Source organism: Rhagoletis zephyria, unplaced genomic scaffold, assembly GCF_001687245.7.
Source record: "Rhagoletis zephyria isolate East Lansing unplaced genomic scaffold, Rhagoletis_zephyria_1.1 Rzeph_scaffold_02094, whole genome shotgun sequence".
NCBI classification, from domain to species: domain Eukaryota; kingdom Metazoa; phylum Arthropoda; class Insecta; order Diptera; family Tephritidae; genus Rhagoletis; species Rhagoletis zephyria.
In genome coordinates, this window is record NW_016159178.1 from 1 (window position 1) to 25,140 (window position 25,140).

General features: G+C 37.1%; 1 protein-coding gene and 1 pseudogene across 2 annotated transcripts in view; one reads left to right on the top strand and one right to left on the bottom strand.

Moving 5' to 3' along the window:
- Window positions 1-6: 6 nt before the first annotated feature.
- On the bottom strand, window positions 7-1,276 carry LOC108365989 (hexokinase type 2-like; annotated as a pseudogene).
- A 6,239-nt stretch (window positions 1,277-7,515) lies between these two features.
- The window catches only part of Gp210 (nucleoporin 210), an 85,549-nt gene continuing 67,924 nt past the window's right edge, over window positions 7,516-25,140 (top strand). For both annotated transcript variants that reach the window (XM_017620235.1, XM_017620236.1), the window contains exons 1-16: window positions 7,516-7,831; window positions 7,980-8,469; window positions 8,766-9,226; window positions 10,046-10,202; window positions 10,267-11,637; window positions 11,699-11,941; window positions 12,388-12,665; window positions 12,750-12,846; window positions 13,112-13,244; window positions 13,333-13,539; window positions 13,652-13,762; window positions 14,145-14,273; window positions 14,370-14,569; window positions 14,637-14,903; window positions 17,557-17,682; window positions 22,412-22,517. In XM_017620235.1, coding sequence (XP_017475724.1) covers window positions 7,674-7,831; window positions 7,980-8,469; window positions 8,766-9,226; window positions 10,046-10,202; window positions 10,267-11,637; window positions 11,699-11,941; window positions 12,388-12,665; window positions 12,750-12,846; window positions 13,112-13,244; window positions 13,333-13,539; window positions 13,652-13,762; window positions 14,145-14,273; window positions 14,370-14,569; window positions 14,637-14,903; window positions 17,557-17,682; window positions 22,412-22,517 — 4,534 coding nt within the window. In that variant the 5' untranslated portion in view covers window positions 7,516-7,673. The remainder of the gene's footprint in view (window positions 7,832-7,979; window positions 8,470-8,765; window positions 9,227-10,045; window positions 10,203-10,266; window positions 11,638-11,698; window positions 11,942-12,387; window positions 12,666-12,749; window positions 12,847-13,111; window positions 13,245-13,332; window positions 13,540-13,651; window positions 13,763-14,144; window positions 14,274-14,369; window positions 14,570-14,636; window positions 14,904-17,556; window positions 17,683-22,411; window positions 22,518-25,140) is intronic.

Below are 25,140 nucleotides of genomic sequence, written 5' to 3' on the forward strand. Positions count from 1 at the left end.
TGCCACCAGCGCTGCACCTCTGCCAGAACCATCCTCGGAAAGCATTAGGTCAAAAGTTATTTTCGGACTTACCAATTTCCGCATAGCATCACGCATATATTTGTCAAAATGAGGATGACACCGATAAACGGTGCCGTCTACACCAACCACTACATGTGGTTCACCTATTTTGTTGATTAGACCACTTAATCCGACTGCCACCAATTTGGCTGCACGCTTTGAAATGCACTCGCAAATATATCGGAGCTTTTGACAATCCTCTACTGAGGCCCTTTCAATCCAAATATTTCTTTGAGTATGATGCGTGTTTGTTGAAAGTCTGGAAAGCTATCATTTTCAATTTCCGATATAAAACGCGTTTCAAAGCAGCCTATTCTCTCGGCTAAAGCATTAGTAAACTTTTCTTGTCACTGCTGCGCACAAATATTAAATTTGCTTGTATGGCATCGTGCAATACCAGGCGCACGAGCTCGCCCAGGTACATGCCTGCAAAAAAAGTAACTATTAGACAAGTTTCTTCGGTGGTGCGATTTATGCAAGACTAAGCAAAAGAAAACACAATTATCAGTATTGCCTTGCAGTGGCCAGCAAAAATTAAAATAATACACATAAATAAATCTATACAATTTATATATATAGTACTTTGTGAAATATAGGGAAGTGTTAATAAAAAATACTGCAAATGCGCACCTTCTTCTGTTTGTTTACTAACTTCCAGCGATGACGTTGGGTTTTCAACCTTATCCCTTGTAGCAGCAGCAGCAACCGTTTTTTCACTGTCGCAGTTGGCTTTAATTTGCTCGCCTTTGAGTTGTTTTAGCTAGTAAATAAAAAATATAGTGCATGTGTTTTAGTTTGAATGTTATTAACTACCAATTCTTTATATTTATCTTTATATTTCTTGATTTTTTTGTCTTTTTTTAGAAGCAGCTCATGAAGTTCTGAAATGTAACCGCACATATCTTCAGGCCTCATATCTGCTATTTCGCTGGTTTGTTTTGTAATAAATTTCACACTGATATGTTTAGCATTTTTTTTATGACTTTCTGAATCACTATCCGACATTTTTCAATAAGTTTGCACGGATTTGCTATTAAATAAAACTAATTGAAGGAAAATATATATCTCTACGCTTTTTTTCACAAAACAGCTGTTTGCCGAAGAAACTCGATAACGACCAGGGATGCCTAAAACTTTCGAGTGAATACGGGTATCGATAATCCAGATAGTTCACTTATGCTATGACCACACCGGAGCTTAACCACTATTTAAAGCTGTTAAATTACTCATGATCCAAACCCACACGATCTGCCAAAATGAAGCAGAAGAAAAACTAATTTTTTGGCTGACGTTTGTAATTTCAACGCCATGTCATTTCTATGAAATTAACCAGAAGTAAACTACGTATATGAGGCAGAAGCTTTAAGAAAAAATTAAAGCAACCAATTTATTATTTCTGTAGGTCTTTTTGCAAGAAATTACCAAAAATTGTTATCGAAAATCGCTAAAAAATTACTAAAACAAACCACCGCCACAAAGCAATCGGCCGGTCGGTGGCAAACTACGCAGCGGCAATGTGGTCGGCAGGACCAGCGATATACAGTCGAGAAACCTACAAGCATGGCAGAATGCAGCCCTATACTAGGTTCACATATAAGTAGATTATCCTCATTTTCGGGCTTAACACCCTAATCTGTAATTATAACAAGAGATTAGCCATATAAAATTCGTCCCTTGTTAATCTGTAATTATAAAATAATCTCAGATTTAACCGATAACTTTTCGGTGTCCATCCTAGTTTTATCGATTGTTTTTGCGAAAGAGAGGAGAAATGCCAAATGTAAAAGTAAACAAAAATGTACGCTAGCAAGAAAAAGAGGGTTTTAAAGGTATTTTTTAATAAAAATTTAAGTTAAAATATATTTATATTGCTTAATATAGCAGAAAAACGTGATCACGGTAGCACAGAGAAGAAACATAACTTTTCCTTGAGATGTGATAATAACAAGCACAACAAATTTGACGGCTAATAATCTGAGATTTGCCTGTGTAAACGGGGTGATTAAAAAACGAGCTTTGATTGAGATAATATTGATATGTGAACATAGTTCTACGCACGGCTATAGGATGTCATCTCATATCATTCGAGCAAGCCAGATGCTGGCGGTGAAAGGGCACACCATGTTGCTATCGAAGCAGTTCCTCGTGGGATGTCACCGTGGAAATCACCCCAACAACGCCCTGCTTCGAAATGATCCGAAAAATTAAATATTTAAAACCAAATGTTCGGAAACGCATCATCAAACAAATTTTTGTCGAATAACTGCAAACAAATTGACGTTCGGGAATGCATCAATAAAAAATTTTTTTCGAATAACGGATGACGAAAAAAAATTTTTCAAGTGCCCTTTACGAATTAATTTCCAACCCTTTCCGAAGCCACTACGAAAAACCTGTGCTTTCCCGCCATCTGCGGGTCATTAGCGTTAGGCCCTGTCTCCACAGGAAAACACCGATGTCGTGAAAACTATGTCACAAAATATATTTCCAATGGAGACCGCCTATTTCTCATGTGCTGCAATATATGTCAGCGCTTATTGCTTGACATGTATTGCAGGCAATTCGATAGTTTAACAGCCATATTTTCATTTGAAAGAAAGCGTGCTGGTGGTAACATCGATGAAATTTTTATATTAAATCAAAATAAAAGTATGTTCCTTATTGGTCTATTTATGATTACGTTTTAGGAAATTATTCAGCAAGTTTTTTAAAGATTTAAATGTTTTTAAACACCGAAATTGAGAGAATGTTGTCTGGTGGCGTCATGCGGCAAATGCTTATTTCAAGACATCAAAGTGCCCACACACAAAAACTTGCAATCACATTGCTCGTCAAAATGACAGTTGGTAGGCCATCGATGTTTGCCTGTGGAGTTCTGCGGTTATAATTGGAAAATACATTCACTACCAAAGTTCAGATTCCACTCCGATAAGAGATATTCACCCCGCTTTTTGTAAACTTTTATATTTACTTCTCTCCTCTGCCTGCTTGTTTTACTTCGATTTTCATAAAAAAGTAACACGGAACCACGCCAAATGTTTGATACAACCCTGGGGTTTCCCGCTCCGGCAAATATTCGATGGCGTCATATTCACGTTACTCTCTCGAATTTTACGTCAGTCAGCGTGTGGACAGCAATAGTTAGCGATGTGGTTAAATTCAATTTGTGATGGTTAATTTTTGGTGGAGACATGGTATTACAAAATAAAGAACTTCATCAAGAATGATAGAATATAAGTCCCCTTTCAGACACGTCAAGTCTTGAAAGCAATTTTTATCGCCTTCTCTTTTGTGTTTTCTCTTTGCTTCCCCACGCATCAAGTTTTATTGAATTCAAGTCCTCGGATCTTTAAATGGGAAGCAACGAAAAGATCAAAAGAGAACAAGACGAATTGACGGTACGGAGGTATCTGTACTCTTCCCCTCTCTTCCCCCCTCCTTCACCAACGAACGAGCAGACTTGAAAGCAGGACTTGACGTGTCTGAAAGGGGACTAAGCATGATTCAATAAGGGTACTCATATACACGCGCAAGTTTCATATTTGGGCAATTGGGCAACTTTGCGCCATGTGTTTCATAAGGACAATTTTATATATTACGCAATCTCTGATNTTTCTCTTTGCTTCCCCACGCATCAAGTTTTATTGAATTCAAGTCCTCGGATCTTTAAATGGGAAGCAACGAAAAGATCAAAAGAGAACAAGACGAATTGACGGTACGGAGGTATCTGTACTCTTCCCCTCTCTTCCCCCCTCCTTCACCAACGAACGAGCAGACTTGAAAGCAGGACTTGACGTGTCTGAAAGGGGACTAAGCATGATTCAATAAGGGTACTCATATACACGCGCAAGTTTCATATTTGGGCAATTGGGCAACTTTGCGCCATGTGTTTCATAAGGACAATTTTATATATTACGCAATCTCTGATATTTAATTATTTCACTTTACTTAATTTATAAAGTTGAACAATTGAAACTCAAATTTGAGCAAATATTTATGTTTTACCGCAGTTATTTCGAAAAAGCGTTGAGCACAAACCAAAATGAATGTAAACAAAATAGCTGATTGAGGATTGCACAGCACAATGCGCAAAGTTGCGCCACAAAATTGCCGCGCAAAAATTTCCTTTTTATGCAAATGGCTTTCCAAAGGCAAAGGTAAAGAATTCCATTTGTATTCTTATGGACGCTCACACACATCTGTCGAAACTTGTCGTTCACATGCGAATGCTTTGCGTACGCACATAGTTGAGTGTGAGCTTGATAAAGAGGCATATTATGCATTTTAAATTATTTTTTATTCTATAATTCTGAAAGATATTTTGATTCCCTATTTTTTGATGTATCAACTATTACAAAAAGTTAAGTAATAACGAAGATATTGGTCAAAATAAAAAGCTCACGCTTTGTCAAGAGGGAGCGAGAAAACTGTTTTTTGAGCAAACCTTTTATTATTGAATCATGGAATACAACCCTACAAGAACAGTGACTATCATTTGACAAATCATCTGAGTGGCAAGACTGATAGAGATTTCTGTCACTGGCTGCCTACAAGTTTCTATCAAATTCTAAAGGGCAGTGTGAAAAATCTGATGTAAACATTTGTGTTCCGTCTTCCTCCGAATTATGGCATTATTTAGTTGTCTCTTTTTAACCAACGCAAAGTTTGTAAATGTGTTAGTAAGGTAAATGAGAATGTGTTAGTTTCCATCACACCATTCTTGTAGGGAAGGTTGCGCAATCTCGACGGCTATGAGATTTGTGGGTAAAAAGTATCGAAGCCGAATAAGAGGATAAAAGAGTATGTGAGATTAGTTAGTTATCTAAACCGTCTTAACCACAGTATATACAGTAATAAAAGTATATTAACATATTAATATACAGCCTAATTCTTGTTGTTTGTTCTCCAGGAATTTGTTTCCCCCAAGAAACTTCCAGGGAGTAGCATTTTCCTCGAAAATTTGGGAGGAGGAAGTTCGCACTTCGAAAGAGCTGTTTTACACTTGTTTTACAGCTCAATTTCGCCATTTACGTCAAAAGTCCTTAAGGCATTTTTATTCATGATAGTACGAAAGGGAAATGAAAGAAAACTCCCAGGAAGTTTCTATTCAGAATCGCCCTAATAATCTCAATCAAATCTTTTTTTTTTCAAATCACCCCGTTTACACAGGCAAATCTCAGATTATTAGCCGTCAAATTTGTTGTGGTAGTTATTCTCACATCTCAAGAAAAAGTTATGTTTCTGCTCTGTCCCACCGTTATCACCTTTTTTTTGCTTTATTGAGCAATTTAAATATATTTTAACTTCATTTGTATTAAAAATACCATTAGACTTGGTTAAAACAGAGAAACTTTTGTTGCTCATTTTCGGCAACTTCTCTTTTGGCTTTGCCCTTCGCGTTCGCACAGAGCTACTACTTTGTACACAACTGTTGTTGTCAGCCGTGAACCGCCAACTTAAGTTACTCAGACGAACGAGAGCACAAAGCGTGTGGACCGAGCACGAGCAACTCGGTACCCTTTCCCTTATCTCGTCGCCCTCTCTCCCNTTGTCCAATGTAAGCGCGCTGTTAGCCATTTCCCCTCTCCTTCGCAAAAATAATAACTAAATAATAATTAAACTAGGATGAACCCCAAAAAGTTATCGGTTAAATCTGAGATTATTTTGTAATTACAGATTAACCAGTGACGAATTTCGTATGGCTAATCTCTTTTTCTAATAACAGATTAGGGAGTTAATCTCCTAAACCTAGTATTAGTGAGGGTTATAATCATTTGCGAAAAATCCAAATTCCCACTATTTTCAAACAGCTCTCAAGGGGTCTGTCGGGGGGTGTGAGTTTTCATAAAACGTGGTCCATCCTCTTTCGTTCAGCGAGGATTTGTAGGGCCACGCGCCTTCGAAATTCGTAACAATGGCATGCGTGCGAGTAAGAAATCAACAGCTTTTTTGCGTAATATTGTACGAAAATATTTCTGTGTCAGAAGCGGGATAAAAATTAAGCAACAAGATGTGAATCAATGTGTGTATGGAGGAAATATTAGTGGTGTTCTTTTAAACAGATAAATTCGCCTTTCGCATATACATATATTGTTATCTACTGCTTTATATGAACGAACAAAAAAGAATTTTTGTAGCCGCTAATTGAGAAACTTGGGTCCGGTTTAGTTATTCGTACAATGATTTTAGGTTGTTGTTCCCAAACACTTGACCCGTATCTAAAACCTTTAAAATATACGGGGAAGAAAAGGATTAAACTTCAACTTAAAACAAACATTTTCCGAGCACTAGTTTATTAATAAATTCGGCAAATTTTGTAAATTTCGATGTGGGTTCTGCGCAAAAAAAATCGTGGACGGCATAGCCGGAATTATATGCACAAGAAATGTCGTATACGTTTGACATACGTAAGTCCCCCTTCGGCAACACAGAAAGCAGAATTCTGCTCATTAATGGTGACCGCAGGCAGAAGCAAGCGCAATAGGTGGTGGACCTAACCCCACGTCTCCTCTTTCTACCAAATATGTCTTAACGTCTGTCAAATATCTGTTTTGACATTGCCCTGTTTTCTCATGTGGGCAACTTGCTGTCTTAACATATCACTTTCAAAATGTCATCAAGCCAATCAGATCGGTCTGTACCCAATGTAGATGGCGCGATAAAATGTAAACCGAGTTGTCAAACTACGAAATGACAGCTGACGTTAAGACATCGATGGCAAGGAATTCGGCAAGACAGATATGGTTTAACAGTGGAAATTTGCGGTCTCCACCTAACATTTCTGTCTTACCACAGCTTATTGAACAGAACCTGTAGAAGGTGGAGATGTGGGGTAGCAAAGTGCATGTTTTCAATGGCTTGGAAGAAGCTTTTATTGCATTAACTGGATTGAGAACCAATTCTTCAAGCATAGGTGGAGTTAAGAGTGTGTCAGACGTTGCAATATATTTCGCATGCAACATATTTCGAAAAGGCTGTCAAATTGAGAAAGCAGTTGCATGAGCAGGCACACCTTGCATGTTAAGTGTCTTTGGAAAGAGGTTTTTTTTTTTATGTTCGAAAGACGAATTGCAGATTGCTATTGCAGCACGAGCAAGGTGAAATATATTTCCGAAATCGATGATGAGTGTTTTTGGGTTCCTTTCCACCTTGTTTTCCTTTATACAACTGTCTTCGAAAAACAAGTGATAGCTGGCAATGCAGCACTTATTTCGAAAGTGTTGCCGCTACAACAACAACAACAACAAAGTGTTAGAGCATGTGGATTTTTCGTTTTTCGTAACGTAGCTACGCATACCAAATTTCGAAAAATTGGGTTCTAGAACAAGGTAAAACTTTTTCTCATTGCGGAGCAGACTGTATATAAGCTGACAGCTTGTTTCATCAAAATTCCTAGTGGGCACTTTATCCATGCAACTCTGTGCCGGTTTATTTTCATTCTGTTTAAGCGGTCAAACATGCAATAAGTGAATTTTGCAAACCCTGCGAATTTCCTCGTTTTTGTAAACAATTAAAATAATATACGATTTGTTAGTACAGTTTAAGACAGCTTAAAACAGGGTTTTAATAGAGAAAACTTCAAAGAAATTAGGCTTCTGCGAAAGTGTGCTCAAATGGCGTGCAAAATCTGTTTGGTCATCCTCAGCTTGTTTGCACTTTGTAGCATTTCTGTTGCATTAAAATTGAACTATCCGCGTGTGTTGCTACCAATATTTAACAAAATATCAGTAAATTTTACTTTGGAAGTCATTGAAAAAGGATGTTTTAAGTGGTAAAAACCAGTTAACTTTGTAACAGGCAGCTGCAACAACGCGCCAAATCTAACCTCAACAACTGAATTTGTCTTGTCTCACACAGCTGCTGAATAATTAACATGCAAATTAGCTAAAATTACTACTTTTTTCGTATTTATCTTATAGGTCATCATCCCGCCAAGATCTAATACTTGTCACACCACTCTATGAAGATGTGGAAAGCGAGTGCTCCTACCGTGCAACAGTGACTGTATTAACACGTGAAGCTCATCACAATGCTGCCATTGTGTTGGCCGAGGACGTCACTACTGGTGAAAATTTGCGTTGCGATGTTATACTTGATGTTATTGACAAATTAGGTGTACATACAACAACACGACAGCTCTTTCTAGAGGAAGCGCCGGAGACGTTTGAGCTGCGTGCGGAAGATTCGCAAGGCAATGAATTCACTACACTAGAAGGTATTGAGTTTAGTTGGGTGATCTCTTCTTTGAGCAGCCGTGGGGGTAATAAAAATTGGGCGCCGGCTTTACGATTCCTTACCTTCAATGAAAGTCCTTATCACGTGGTGCCTCCGGCATTGGAAAAGTTTGAGGCACAGCGATTAAAAGGTTATATGGTGTTGTTAGAGGGCATCAACACAGGCACTGCTAAGGTATTCTCCTTATTATGNTTATATGGTGTTGTTAGAGGGCATCAACACAGGCACTGCTAAGGTATTCTTATTATAAGTTCTTTTACCGAACTTTAAGCAAATTTTAACTATCCGATTTTCTCTTAGGTTACTATTAGTATTCCTTATCCTGAGTATAGTCATGTGCCAAAAATTGAGGTGTTTATAAACGTTTTGGCCAATATCATACTAGAACCTTCAGATGTGCATATGCTGCCTGGTGATANAGTTCTTTTACCGAACTTTAAGCAAATTTTAACTATCCGATTTTCTCTTAGGTTACTATTAGTATTCCTTATCCTGAGTATAGTCATGTGCCAAAAATAGAGGTGTTTATAAACGTTTTGGCCAATATCATACTAGAACCTTCAGATGTGCATTTGCTGCCTGGTGATACAATCAACTTCCGCATATTGCAATTGAAAATGGGCAAACTACAGGAAATTTCTCTGAATGACCAATACTTCTTAGAAATCGAAGATAGTAAAGTCGCATCAATAAGCGGTAATAGCGCTAACGCCTTAAAACTTGGTAAAACCGTGGTAGTTTTGCGCGACCGAAATGCACCGTTTGACGAAGAAAATAGTCATCTAGATAGCGCGCTTGTAAAAGCTTCAACGCCCAGCGCGCGAGTGACCGTGGCTGAGCCTGTGCGTTTGGGTCTGAGCCTGTTGCCACACAATAATTGGATTACGGTAGAGGGCGAAAAGCATGAAATAGCATTGGATTTATACACACGGTATATTATATTTATATATATACAGTATCGGTCATATATATAGCACGCCATTTCAAAGTGTTATTGTGTGCCACTTATGTATGTTTATTTATTTTTAAGAATTTCAAATTAAATTACAGTTCTTTCTGTAACAAAATCNGTCATATATATAGCACGCCATTTCAAAGTGTTATTGTGTGCCACTTATGTTTGTTTATTTTTAAGAATTTCAAATTTCATATAAACCCAAGTTTAACAATTTGTAGAAAATTACAAAAAAGTGCCACAAATTTTCACCTAAATTTCAAACTTTTTTCTCGGAAGTGTTAGAATTTTTCTGAATGCACAGTTTTATAGCCTAATCAATTTTAGTCTGATAATGTGCAAGTTTCAAGCGGTTAAAAGTTACCGCTGATTTTTTAGAATTTTTATCGCCAAAGGTGTTGCGGTTTTCTTCCACATACAAATAAATTGAGCTTATTTATTATATAAAAGCCAATGCGACAAAAAAAAATTAAAAAAATTAACTGTTATTCGTAGCCACTTGAAATTTGCACATTATCGAACTAAACTTGCAGGGGCTCAAAAACTGTGTACTCAAAAAAGTTCTAACACTTCCGAGAAAAAAGTTTGAAATTTGGGTGAAAATTTGTTGCACTTTTTTGTAGTTTTCTACAAATTGTTAAACTTGGGTATATATGAGGTTTGTCTGAGAATGAACTAAAATTTAATTGAAAATTCTTAAAAATAAATAAATGGCGTATGACCGATACTGTATGTATTAGTAAATTTATTTATTTTAAATATAAATATATGAATTATATTACCCTTGGCGTTTAGTGATGATCACAAGATTACACTAGGCTCACGTTTCTCCATGCAATCGGAGTTAGATGAGGTGCTCTTCTATATACTATCAAAAAACAAAAATGGTAGTCGCATATACGGCGAAGCTATGCGGGAGGGCGTTTCACCAGTTTATGGTTATTTCAAAGAAGTTAGTAACTGAACTATAAGTTTTATTCAAGTGTTCTAAAGCTATTTATATTCCTTTTGTTCAGCTCACAGCACAAGCTGAGTTGCAAATTTTTAGTGAATTGTTACTTTCCCCGAACAAAGTTATACTTCCTTTCGATCCTAACGTTGTAAAGACACAAAAAATTCAATTTCATGCTCGGGGTGGTGATGGATCATTTACTTGGCACTCGCAAAATCAACGAAGTCTACATATTTCACAGACTGGACTCGTAAGCACAGTTATACGGCATTCGGAAAGCAAGCGCTCTCAAGGGGATATATTTGAAGAAGGTGCAATACTCACCACTCATGCTACCATTAGAGTGGCACTTACAAAGAATCCCAAAATTACTCGCCAGGCAGATATATATTTCTTGCCACCTAATAAATTGGAAATTATAAAACATAACTTTGAAACAGCTTTGAAAGATTATGTACGTCTACATGTCGCAATATATGCCTACGTCAATGAAACACTTGTGCCATTCACACGTTGCGAAAATCTTGTGTTTGATTATGAGTTTTCTAATCAGATCTTCCAAGTGGATTATAATGAACCAACAACTCAAATGCAGAATAATGCATGCCAAGTAGTGCATCTACGCAGCACTGCTGTAGGTCTTACTAATTTGCGCATCTCGTATAAATTCCAAGACAAAGTGCTTAAAGACGAGGTGACATTAAGCGTATTTGAACCACTGTTAGTTCTAAATCCCACCGAGAATGAAGTGATATTGCCTATTGGTTCCTCGCGCAATATCATTTACGCAAATGGTCCACAGAAAATGTTCACCTTGGAAAGCGATTTAACAAAATCATTGGCATACGACGGAGCCATTGCTGATATCAGCGAATTAGGGGTTGGGACACAGGAACCCATGCACGTCTTCAATGTCATGTGTCGTAAAATTGGCAAAACTACTTTCACATTCAATATACACAATGCTTTGTTGACCTCCAACTTCCAACCCTACATTTCCACTGTTAGCACCACAGTTCATTGCGTTAAACCACGTTTCCTTAATCTTTATGCAACAGAACAGTTGCGGGCCTCTTGCCCAATGGAGGTGAAGAATTCATTGTTGCACATTAAAGAGCGTGATGACAAATTTGAAATCGAAATTGAGGTACAGGATTCAAAGAATCGCAAGCTGATGAATATTACTTCGCTGTTTATTGACTGGGAATTCACTGCTGGCGACGAGCGCTATCAAAACGATGTCATCATGCACTTTCGACGCACTGAAGAAGAGATGTTCGAGGGCGTGAGGTTACCTTCGCGTGATGTGCTCATAACCACCATAGCAGATGTGGCACAGAATTTCCGTATAAAGGGTGTAGTGACGCGCTATGATGGAACGGTGCTGAAAAAACACGACATTTACGCAGAAGAACCAAATTTTGGTGTAAAGAATGTATGTTGTAGCATTTTTCCATTGCCGTTCTTGATAACAGTTATAATTTAAAAATTTTCAGCCCAAAACCGATGAAGTGCTTACCCCTGTCATTGAGAATGAAATTCGTTTTATGGCTGTTAATAGCACACTGTTCCCTAGTGACCACGTCAGCATTTTTTTGGCTAAAAATCGTCGTGAACGCATACCAATTTCTCAGGGCAGTGGCTTCTATGAATTCGAATTATATGAACAAAACGTTGTAAGTGTTGAATATGATGCCAAAGAAAAGGAATTGGTGATCACTCCGCTGCGCGTGGGACATGTAAGTGAATTTATTTTAAGTGTTTGTATAGAAAATTCCGGATATTTAAGGTATAATAGAATAAATAGTCGGAATACATATATGAGAGATGAGGTATATATATTTTTCAGAGTTATTGAGGTATATTCTGGATTTCGTACGAATCGAAAATTTCAAATTTTTGTGTGGAAAATGATGGGAAAATTTCATGATTTTCGATTCTTACGAAAACAAGAATACACCCAAATGTGTTTAATTTAATTTAATGTTATTTTATTTTTATTTTATTTTATTTTCTCTTCTTTTAGTTAACTTAATTTAATTTAATTTATTTTATTATTGTATAGTATATTTTATTGTTGTAAACTGATAAAAACTACATAACCAGAAACTTCTTATACCCAGGAGGGTGTGAACATCCTCATTGCAATGCGTTCTTTGATTTATTAATAAATTTTCTCCTTTAGGCGCGCCTTGAGGTCATCGATCGCTGTTTGATGACAGAGCCGGCTCATCTTTCGATTTCAGTTGTTACCATCGGTTCTATTCGTGTTGAGTCGCCCGATCGCGTTGAGCGCACACAATCTATTGAAGCTATTGTGAAGATCTATGATTCCAATGATAACTTACTACAAATTGATCCATTCAATCTACACATCTATGAATTGGCAGAAGAGATTTTTAATGCAGATATACTCAGTGTAACCTTGGGCGAGCAATACGATTTGGAGAGCGGAGAAGTGAAGTTAGTTTGTACAAAAATCTTAAACAAGGAAATTTTTTATACTTTTTTATTTATACATACATACATATACCCTTAATCACATAGGTACATTATAACCGGCAATAACCTGGGCGAGACGAAAATCGTTTTTACAGCCGGAAGTGGCGATTTGCTAGTCGCCAGTGAACCTGTAAATGTGCAGGTAAACACATATATACATGCATAATAGAACATAAAAATACACACATTGGCACATACGCACAGTTTTGTTTCATTTTCTACATTGCAATATAAATTGATTTTGACGCATCTACCNGCAGGTAAACACATATATACATGCATAATAGAACATAAAAATACACACATATTGGCACATACGCACAGTTTTGTTTCATTTTCTACATTGCAATATAAATTGATTTTGACGCATCTACATCACACTTTTTTTCCTCATGTCCCACACTAAGGTATTTCCACCACTACGACTCTATCCACGCAACTCCACATTGGTTGTAGGTTCAAGCGTACAAATTTACTATCATGGTGGACCACAGCCGGATGTAAACATTGTCTTTTATGTGCAGGATAGAAAAGTTATCTGTAAGTTTGTATAAAAGTAACCTTGTATTTCACTTATATGTATGTTTTTGTTATATTTCATAATCTGACCTTATCTTTTCAATTGCAGCAATGGAGTCAGCCATTGTTACAGCACACAAGCTGGGCACAACTAAAATAACCGGTAAATGTATTATGACAAATCCCGGAAATGGCAAAGAAGTGGTCATATCCGCTGACACAGTGGAAGTGCATGTTGTACCTTTTGTGAATATACAAGTGAAGACACCTTTAGTGCGCATACGTAGCGGTGCAGTAATGCCGGCTGCTGTTTGGGGTTAGTAGATATACATATGTACATATGCATGTACAAAGGATATGATATGCTACCTTTGTATTTATCCTGTATGGAAGATAAGTGGTACAAATGTAAATGTTAATAATTGCAGGTGTGCCTGATCTCTCACCCATGGTGTTGGGCACGTTGGAGAACATGCGTGTGACTTGGACAACAAATCAACAGGATGTGGTAGACATTTACAATGTATTTGCGGATTCTGGTAAGCGAATACTCATTGAGAATGTGTATTTACCGGTAGAATAGCTGAGAAGCATTATAGGAAACAAATATGTACATATGTACTTAGCTCTTTTCAATTTTCATATCTTAAAAGGAAATGCTAATCCTTTATTTGTCTAAGAAACGCATTTAACAAAAATGGAGCGAATATTCCGATACGGCATATTATTTGAGACTAGCAAATTATGTTCACAAAATATTCGTAGAAAATCATTGATGTTTTCTGATGAGCTTGAACGATAAAGTAAGCGTTCAAGCACAGATACGGAACTGACAAAATTATTATTAGTTATATGTATTAATAGAAAAAGGCTTGATAAACACATGAATAATCCGAAATTGCTTTTGAACTCTACTTACAGGTGTTGAATATGACAGTCTAGATCTCACATCTGTGCGTATAAAGGCTTTAAATCCCGGCAAGGTTAAAATTCAAGCCACTGTGGAACTATCAACCGGTCAAAAAATAACAAACTCTGTCGAAGTTGTTGGTAAGTACATACATATATACATAAGTAGTGCAAAAAAATATTAACAATTGTAATTCACCTAACCTCAAACTAATACTGAAACAATTTCCCTTATAGTATTCAAAATTTTGGAACTTGAGTCGCCCAAGCACATCACGATGGATTGGATTTTAGTCGCGCCCCGTAGCACTATACAGCTGAAAGCTAACTTGGATGATGTTGTCTATAAATTGGATAGCGATAGCAGCGGCATAGTCAAGGTTTCTACTGATGGTGTTGTGCGCACGCAGGATACGCTAGGACGCGATTTGATTATAGTAAGTATAAATTATCCGCTTGGTATACTACAAAATGATTTTGATTGATATGTCTTTATCTTAACAGGCCAAAACTTTCGAGCAGTCACTTCCAATTGGCATTGAAGTGAAAAATATACAATATATTTTGACATCGTTAGCATATCCCACGTCGCGTCTAAAGCAGACGGAAGCAAAAATACCACGTGGCATGAATTTCGTACTGAAAATTTCGCTGCATGATAATTTAGGCAATGAGTTTTCACATAATATTGATGATGTAAATGGACTGAAGTACGATTTGTCGCGCAAGGATATTGTGGATGTGCAAATTGGGAATAACCTAACAATTGGGGTGCGTAATATTCTTGAAAAACGTATATTAAAACTGTTATTGTTTAATGGCGTTTTCGTTTCTAAAAAAATGTCACCTTATATGGCAACATTTTAGGGAAATAGCACGCAATATGCAATTTAAAATGCTGAGAAAAGAACACGAAAACTTGTCAGCCCTGGCGTTGGGCACACGCTATAAAGTTTTGCCTTTCAATTATGTACATATCGTCACCTCAAATGCAAAAAGTCGTGACCAATAAATTTTTTTTTTGCATAAAACTGCAAACGTGAGTTTTGAATTTTTTATTAGTAACGACTGCTTGCATATGTTAGTAACGGCCTTTTGCATTTTAGGTGACGATATATAAAAAATTGTGCATTTAAGCGACTTTTTTCACCCGCAATAATGAAAAATTTAATATTAATCTTACAAAGTTTGCCACTTCCTGTTTACAATACCGACCATACCGTACTCTGTTGCACATATTTTGCTTTCATGCTACACACATATTTTCGTCTATTTCTCGCTGCGTTAAGATTCAGAAAAAAAAGCTGCTCAAACATCACACTCCTTGGACTACTACGGGGGGCTATGGCAAGGCATATACACTTAAATTGAAAATTCTAAAAGTGAGCATGCCAAAATCCTTTTCTCTGGACTTTGTCTAGTTCCCTTTGGGCTGTTGTATGTTACAATATGTCCGTTCAATATCAAAAAATGTTATGAATTGTTACCAGTACTTGCTAGTTTTTACTGGAATTGAGTTCAATAACCCAAAATAATTGCAATAGGGAGCGAATTTGAGAGCGTAACAATCCGAGAGAGCTGCAAATTCTTGAAAGTAATCATCAGTCAAGAATGATAGAATACAAGATTGCGCCCATCAGAGGGGAATTGTGAGAATAATTTTTACGTGACGTCACACTGGTGCAGCTGCGAGGGAGGAATGCCAAAACGCGGACAAGAATGTTAGAAAAAGAAGAAATTTTGCAAGAGAAACGTTGCACAAAAGTGACGTCATACAAACACCGATTCTGTCAAATTCTCTGAGAGCAAAATAGCGGTACAGAGATGGGCGCCACCTTTCTTCTCTACTGATGATCACGATAGTCATGTCTTAAAGGGTTTAAAAGGCCCTACACACGCATTGATTTATGGGCCAACCAGTTGACCAACCTACTTAATGAAATTCCCTACAAACGCACCAACCAGTTGGCGGATTTCATTTGAGTGAGAGTTTTTGAACTGTGAACAACATAACAGCACCGGTGAACTTTTAAGCTATGCTACGAATTCTTCTCATTTTTATGTATTTGTTATTGCTACCGCCCCAGTTATCACAAACTAAACACATTTTCATTAGCGAAACGAACCGAAAAACACCTGTCATTGTTAATGCGCTTTTAAAAAAATAAAATCGCATTTTAGGTTGCCAACTTGTTTACACACAGAGTAACAAGTTGACCGATCTGCCTTGAAAATCAAAAAAAAATTTATTTTTCTCCAACCTGACAAACAACTTGACGAAAGTTTGCCAACTTGTCTACGCATGGCTTATTTACCACCGACTCCTAGCGGTTGGCCAACTGGTTGGCCGATAAATCGATCCGTGTGTAGGCCCTTTTAGAGGAAGATTTTATGAATACAGGCTGAAAACAGTATGAGTGATAACAATTTGGATGAGTAATTTAAATTTAATTGCTTCAATAACGATGGGAAATACTCCCAACGAAAAGGAAAATTGCGCGCGAAAACTTAACCACCAGACAGTGTCAAAATGGCGGAAGTTGCAAGTTTTTACTAGTTTGGCGTTCAATAATTTTTTTCTCTTAATTTTCTCTTTGTGTAAATTTTACTCTGCTTTTCTGATGAAGTTATTGAACGCTTTGTCTTCTAGCTCTTTTAGCAGTTTTCAGGTTGGTCATTTATGAAAATGGTTTCCTACTGGCATTAAATTCGTAGAAGGACGAATGGAGACTTTAATAACGCATGCATCTGATAGATCTACTCAATGCAAAAAAGATTCATATTCAAAAAAAGACTACTTATTTATTAGCTTAATAAATGCATCTATTGCGCTTCTAAAGCACAGACCAATCACGCCTTCTCCTTTCAACTTAAGCTAGTGGTACTAGGTTCTTCATAGGCGCACGTTTGGCTGTTTGCTCTCTTTACAGCATCAAGTTAAACTATAAAATAAAAAAAAAAAACACACTACGTTTTGTCCTGCTGCCGGAATATTTACAAAGTTTGAAGCCATATTAAGAGTGCAGTATGCATCGGTACTTTGTATGCATGCTACTCGGTGTCTGTGCGTGTGACCCTGCTCACTTTGCAACAGTGCCATAACACAGTCTGCATTTTCTATAGCTTCATAGTTGTTTATTTTTTTCCATTCCCTTTTTTAAGCTCTTCTCGGTCTTCCGTGCAGCCGCATGAGCTGCTTGAGCGTGTTACTGCATCGCACTCTAGAACTTTTTCTCATTTTTTAGTGCCGAGCATTTTTACCTAAACTTTTTCATGCATTTCCTTTGCTGTTTTATTCTAAAAAAGTTTAAAGTTTATGCATTTTCTCATAACTATAAGTTATATGGCATTTTTAGTAGTACTTTTTTTCTTTGTATTTCGTCTTTTATTTATGTTATTTGCTATACTTTCTCTCTTTACATAGATAAATCTGCCGCGTGAAGCAAACAACATGATTGCCATCAGCTTAAGAGATACGACTGGAGTTAAATACGCTGAGGATTACATCAAGCTGTCAGTGGCAGAATCGCCAAACACCTTCCCGACTAAGGTGAGTTGTGCTAATTTTAGGAGATTTTTTTTCTAAATTAAGGCGGATACTTGCTCAATTTAAGTGGCATATCCCATGCCAATAAAACTACTCAAACAAACGTAGAAAATCTTGACTAAGATGTAGGGAGGAAGCGAGGTTTGGGTGTCATACCTAATTTCCCCAACCGAACGGAATTCGCTGATTAGAAATAAAATTTGGCGTACTATTAATTGATTTTTATCGATATACATATCGAGCCTTAACCGCCAAAATAACGTAAGCGACATTTTTTTTCTAATTTTCTTTTTGATGCAGAAATATTCCTAGATCATCTCTGCACCAAAAAGAAAATATTGAAAAAAATCTCGCTTACGTTATTTTGGCGGTTAGGGTTCGATATGCTCATATGTTTATTGATAAACTTACATTTATGAGTAGTCCACTTGCAAACAGCGTTATGTGATTTTATAATAGTAAGCCATAAGTTAAAAAATTACTACGATAACAACCCTGCAAACCATTTTTTCAGAGTATTCTGAATCGTAAAGAAATTTTAAAGAATTCGGAAAGATCCCATCCGATTTTTTCCGAATTTTCTAAAATGAAATAAATTACGCACACTTCCATTCTTTTACGAAATTTCGGAATAAAATCGGTGAAGAAATGAAAATAATGCTGCTATGTGAAGAATTTCTTGCAGACTTTTTTCAGAATTTTCTTTATTTTTCGTACAGAAATTTCTTTACGAGTTCGTGTCAACCACTTCATATAATTTTCTCTGGAGATTCGGAAAAAAATCGTTACAGAAATCAGATACTCCTAAAGATTTCGTTAAGATTTCGGGAACTTTGGTTTGCAGGGAAGTAACATCTAAATTGAATATATTTTTTTATTACCTGAAAATTTGGATAAATAAGAGCCTAATAACCAGGGCTGCAAACCGGTTTTGAACTGAACCGGTGTTTGATTCGAACCGTCGCTTTTTTCGGGCTTCGAACCGAACCGTTTTTATTTGAAAATGCCAAAAGCGAACCGAAAACCACCCCAGAAAATGGTTCGGGTCAAAATGAAAAGCCACTTACAGCATTTTTCATGTTTTGTAATACACATCTTTGTCTAAAAATGAAATTCGTAAGGTAAAACTGCAAAATTTTTTTTCTTTGATGGCACCTACGTGAGTTGTAATTTCTCCCCTATAAAGAATGATTGAAATGTTTTAATATGGAACAAAAAACTTAACAACGCCAGCAAAAAAAAAATCTAAAAATTGATGTGAGTTTTAAAATAAATCAAACTTGCATTTAACACATTACACTAAAATTGAATGAGTCATATAAAACTGCATACTTCGATTTTTTTAGTTCTGATTAAACAATTTTATACTTTCAAGTAAAGTTTTAAATTTGGATTTATTTGGTTGCCATTATATAACGAGCTATACTTTTATAAAAAATTAATGAACATTAAACCAACAAAAGAAAATTAGTCAAATGTCTTGTTACGAGGCTCGTAAATTTACGAGCTTTACGAGGTTTATCAGGCTTTTGTGAATTTAATGGACCACAATAGCCCAACTTCGCTCTGGCTACTGCAGCAGGTTGAACTCATACCTGAGCAGATTAGATGCAGTTGTGCCAAATGAGTGTCTGGCATGCGGAGAGTCACTCCACGACTCGAAACATCTCTTTGTACGCCCGGAAAATTCCAGACAACTAACGCCTCTGTCCCTGTGGACATGTTGTAGCCGCTACAACAACAATAACATAACATTAACAGTATATACGACCTAAAGCAGTTTCTAAGTTCCTCTGAAGATGGAGCCTTTGCAAGAGTAGTTAACATTTGATGCTATTTTTTCGGAATATATAAAGATTTTGTACTGTGTTGTTAGTTGACATGAAACTACTTTAAATACTGGTACTTTAAATCCAGGTACATTACTACTCATAATATTATGCGAACACATTACGTGTATGTTGATAATATCGAAGAGCATATAGTGTGTAGTCGGCCATTGTGGTGTAGTGGTAAGCAGTGCGCGCTTCCACTCCGCAGCACCTGGTTTCAAGCCCTAGTCAAAGTAACATCGCAAAAAACTTTAGAAAAAACGTTTTTTCTTAACAGTGGTCGTCCCTCGGCATGCAATGGCAAACCTCCGAGTGTATTTCTGCCATGAAAAACAGCTTCTCATAAAAATACAATCGCCGTTCGGAGTCGGTGTAAAACTGTAGGTCCCTCCGCTTTGTGTGACAACATCAAGGCGCACGCCACAAGTCGGAGGAGAAGCTCGGCCAAGCTAAATACCAGTATATTCCATAAAGCCAATCTATTATTATTATATTTATAAAACCACGACGAACACGCCAAATTAATCGATTTGTAAAAATATGCATATCGATACATTTTTCGATTTACACTTCGAGTATAAAACTTTAAATCAATGGGTAAATATCAGTTTCTCTAATACGGGTCTTCCAACTTAAATTTTTTGTTGCGAATGCTCTCCTAGACCAATCATAACTTTTTCAGAAAACTAGTTGCTTATTTTTGGAAATGTATCATTTTTGAAGTCTATTAGTGGTCCTTTCTTGAGGTCGTCTGCAAGGTACGCTGTTATTGTTGTTATAGCAGCGGTGTTCAACTGTTCAACTCACCCGCGGTCTATTGAAGTGGGTTCCGGTTCATCCTCTAAATCAGCGAAGCGAATACCGAGAAGGCAGGCCACTCCGTTGGGCTCGTCCGGCTAGGCACTTATGAGCTGTGCCCTGGTTTTCCCCGGCAGTTCTGTTTCCTCAATAAGAATGGGCGGCTCCTAAGGTTCGTGCTGACTACATCGCTCTGAATGTTGTTGAGCGAAGTTTTGTATCGTGCAGGTGCCGTACCCGTGTCGGGGCCGGATTATTTTGAAGCAAAGCGTTGTTGTGGTGCTTCCCACGGTAACATCCCATGAGGAACTGCTTCGATAACAAGATGTTGTGTTCTATCATCTCCATCAGCAGAATTTTGTTGCGGAAGTGATTATGGGAATCGATTATGTGAGCTCCTTTTCGGGGAGAGTAGGGCGCATTAAGAAACCTTCAGTCTAATTCTAAGCTTCCTAGACTTGGTGTTACGGAGTTCAACTGACGAATGTCGTCCACACAGCGCTGTTTATCCGCCGGTCCGCCCGAACTGGAGGCGACTAGCTTTGGATGTTTGGCAAGGTTCGAATATCCTTCGATGTTCGTTTAAGCCCTTGCTTAATCGATGGTGTGGTGGTGCTGTAATTATATCCATATATCTATCTATATATATATCTATGGTTTTTGCCTCTGGGGAGATGGGTCTTCATGATTCTCCTACGTCCGATTTCTGCCCTGGATACGATTCTAACCATTTTTCTCATCTAGAGGGCGAGCTCAACTCTCTAAGTTCCCTCCTTGAGTTTGCGGATATTCTCGACAACGCAGTTCTGTTGTTTTCGCAGCAGGACAGGCAGAAGAAAAACGCGTTTCCGCGCTCTTTGTGGCTGCGGAGACGGTCCGAAGAACACAGAGGCAAAACCATGTGCCAAAAATCTAAAAACAAATTTCTTTGAAAAACTCGACGACTGCATCATGGATAATTTAAGCGACTTTTAGCAGCTTCCAGGCTAAGAGTTTTACTCGCGGAGGAATGTGGACGAAAAGTTTAAGTCAAAAAGGCAGTCAAAATTTTCTCGTAAATTCCTGGTTCGGAGACAATATGCAGCTGTGTCGAAAAAAGCAGGTCTTTTGTAACTACGTGACCAATAAACTCACAAATATATTTTGAAGAACGTTTGCAAAAAAAGATTAAAAGTTTTTCCTAAGACAGCATTGAGTTGCTACTTTCCTGACCTAGCCTCTTGCCATTAGCCTCTTGCCCTCAGCAAATTGGATCTCGAATGGTACCCAGAGAACGATGTGCTTCAACAAATAAAGTACCAAAGAATGCTAAAGATTTTTGAAAAAAGTTGTGTTCAGCTTTTCAGAATGTATCCTTAATGGATGGCGCATACAGTCGTTTCTAAAAAAAAAAAATGATGGAAAATAATTCGAAAACCAAACATTCATTCTTGTGGTTGCCTAGCATACTGCCGACACCGGTTTGTCTCCAAACCAAATTTTACGGAAACTCGTTCCAAAATACAAGGTACTGACTTTCTCACAAGATTTCTAGCGCGATTGATCCTGTATATCAGAAATTTGAAAAAAGCCGTTAAATTTGAGTGATTTCTAAAATCGGTCTATTAGTTTTCGAGATTTTTTGTATTTAGTGATGGACAATTATCCCAAACATAGTCCTTATGTAAACACACATGTATTTGTTTTTAATTTTTTGCGACTACATATTGATTTAAGTTTTTATAAAAATTTGTTTTAACTTTACTTTCATCTCTTTACGCTCAAAAATACTCCTTGCAACTGCCAACTTCAAATTTGCGTCGTTACTATAACCGCCAACTGAATCAACATAAATGTCAACAACATATCAACCCCGTCTGCTGCTTTTCATGCTCCCAATCGCGCTCAAATGCGCATTTTCATGCATCGGCCAACTGTGTTACTGATGCCTATGCTGATTTTGCTGCGGATGCTGCTACTGTTGTGGCTGTTGTTGATTGCTGTCGCCACTACAAAATCTGTTGTTGTTATGCTGCGCGCACGTACAATTCATCGACTATATAACGTTATTTGCTACTGTTGTTGGCACCTTTTTCTGCTTTTCATCACGCTCGTGAGTATAGACAATTTTCTCTGTGGGCGATATCATTTGCTTCGATTCACCGCTAACATTGTCGTCAGTTTGGAGCAGTTCGGACGAGCAAATTATTGCAATTGAAAAGTTTACAGGTGAGTGAAAGTTTTTGCATGACTTTAAGTGCTTATAAATTATTTTTGGTATGCACATTTATGTATATGTTTATAAAATTAAGTGAAAAAGTATATTTTGATTGGTTAAATGGGTTAAATAAAAAGTAAATTTTTCTTAAAATATAAAATTAGTCAGTGATTTCTGTAAAATCATTACCAATAAACCTTGAAATCTTCCGTGAGTCGCCTAACTTTCTGGTAAATTTTATGGGCGTTTTTCTTATCGCCCATTATTTCAAGCTATTCGCACTCTCCAAAGACTTCTCTGTTTTTGTTACGAAAAATATGTCTAGTTTTCCACTTCAGCTCCCTTCATGTGTCCCAAATAGATCACGTTGCAGCTGATTGCGCTGGAATCTCATCATGTACTTTCTTTCAGAATTTTTTCTCCACTAATATGAATCGCCCAAAGCTTTATGGCTGTTATTTTGGTATCTCTTCTTGTTTGATTTTGTCGTTTTTTCTAAAATAGAACACTGCAGCGTACACACGCTCTAGCTCTAGCGTACAGAGTAACTCTATTATTTTTCGCGCTGAAAACATTATCGGACTAGGTTGTGTTATTGAAAAAAAAGAAAAAAGAAGCAAAGGAGAAAAGAAAAGTCAGCAAAGCATGGATGACAAAAAAAAATTNCATAAAAAATCCAACTCACGGTTCTAAGAAGGTTAAGCGAGATTAACTTCTTGTAATTTTTTCCAAGGTATTATCTCTCTTAAATACTATTCATCATTAAACATATGGTTTCGCTATGTTATGTTGTTTTATTTATTTTCAGTTCCTAAATTATTAATTTTTATTGTTCGGAGTTTAGGATTCGCCGAGGATAATTAATTTATTTCTTAAAAAAAAAAATAAATGTGATCCAGTTCATACGGAATACCATAGCCAAAAGAACCGATACGGATAGGTGTCGATACTTTAGAACCGATATTTTTCGGGTATCGATGTTTTCTTACGAAACTTCTTTTAAATTAATGGTATCATTTCATCCTTAATATTTGGCAAAATAAAAATCTCCATACAAACAAATTTTGGTTTTAGCGCACTTTCGAACGTATTGCCGGCCTTAAAAATGCTTTTATTGTACAATTTTTTATACATCAAGTTAGTCGGGGATTGAAGTTTATGTAAAAAACTTGGTCCGGAAAACTTACTAAGAACATGTTTTGAACACCTAATAAAATGCGAATGCGCAGTAAAGCGCGAAAGCTACCATTTAAAGTGCATGAGAGGGTTACCCCCCTTCTTCATGTTCTGCAGCTTAATAAAAAAAATTTTGAATACTCATTTGCAATAACTTCAAAATAAAACTTTTTTCTCCGAACAAGAAAGTTATGGAACAAACGTTGTTAAGAAATAAATATTCTGCCGAAATTCACAATAAAATATAACTTTTCTAACTCTGGTCCTAACATTCGATTAAAAAAAGTTGCCGAACAAATGTTGTTAACAAGAGAATAATCCGTCGAAGCCGACAATATAAATTCTTAATTTTGTTAACTTTCTATGGTCTTATCGCCTTAAGCAAACATTTTCTCAAACAATGGATGGGTATTCTACCGGAATTTGCAATAAAATTTGCATTTTTGCAAACACACAGACAAAAAGTAGTATCAGAAAAATTGTATTTTCGGAAACTAAAACTGCTTTAGAAAGCCACTTTACATGCGAGTTGTAAAACTGCTCCTACACCCACCTTTGGAAATGCTTGAGTTTGAGAGACTATTCAGTACTTAAGTTGTCTTAAGTGGTCTCGGTGTAAACACCCAAAAGCTTATGGGGAGGGGAGCTTTCTCGAAGTTGACTTGAGTATTAGAAATTTACTATCTTGCACATACTCGTACATATTTTAGAATACTAGGTTATTCTTGTCAAGAGAATAAGAGCTCTACATAGTTGCATTATGGCTGAAGGAAATCTTGATTTTTATTAGTTAGAATACTCGTATGTCAAAGCCTGTTATGAAAAACAACAGAAATACATCGTACGAGTGACCCGAAAGACATAAGTAAGTCTCTGGCTGGGGTGCGTTTGGCACCAAACATACAATTAAATCGTCGGAGAATGAAAAAATCATTCAGTAGTCACCCACATTTTTAGAAATCCATCGGACTCCACTGCACCTGCATGGCAGTCAACGACCACAAGCGCATCTTGTTCAAGAGTTGTATGGTTTAAGCAATCCATTAGTATTGGAGGTATGTAGCGGACCAATTGCTTGCAAAGAATGTCCGAAGCGAGGGTCCGAACTCATTGGCTTAGAATAAGAGGAAAATTAGATGGAGGATAACGGCAAAAGCAGAGGCAAGTTGTATCTCCTCTACGGTCATTGGCACTTCTCCTGGCGCTGCAGCCAGTAAGAGGCATAGGTTTACGTCAGCTAAAGAGCGGTTTCAGATAATGAAAACTGGTCTTGGGTGCTACGACACTCAAGGATGCAAGTAGTGCATGGGTTGGCCGTAAGGCCGCCACACGTTCGAAATGAGAAGTCTCAATTAGGATATCCAGAACCCGCAGCGCCACATATATTCAATGCTGCGCTACATACATTCCAATATTTGTTGGTACACTGAATAAAGTCGCTAAAAAATATAATGGAAT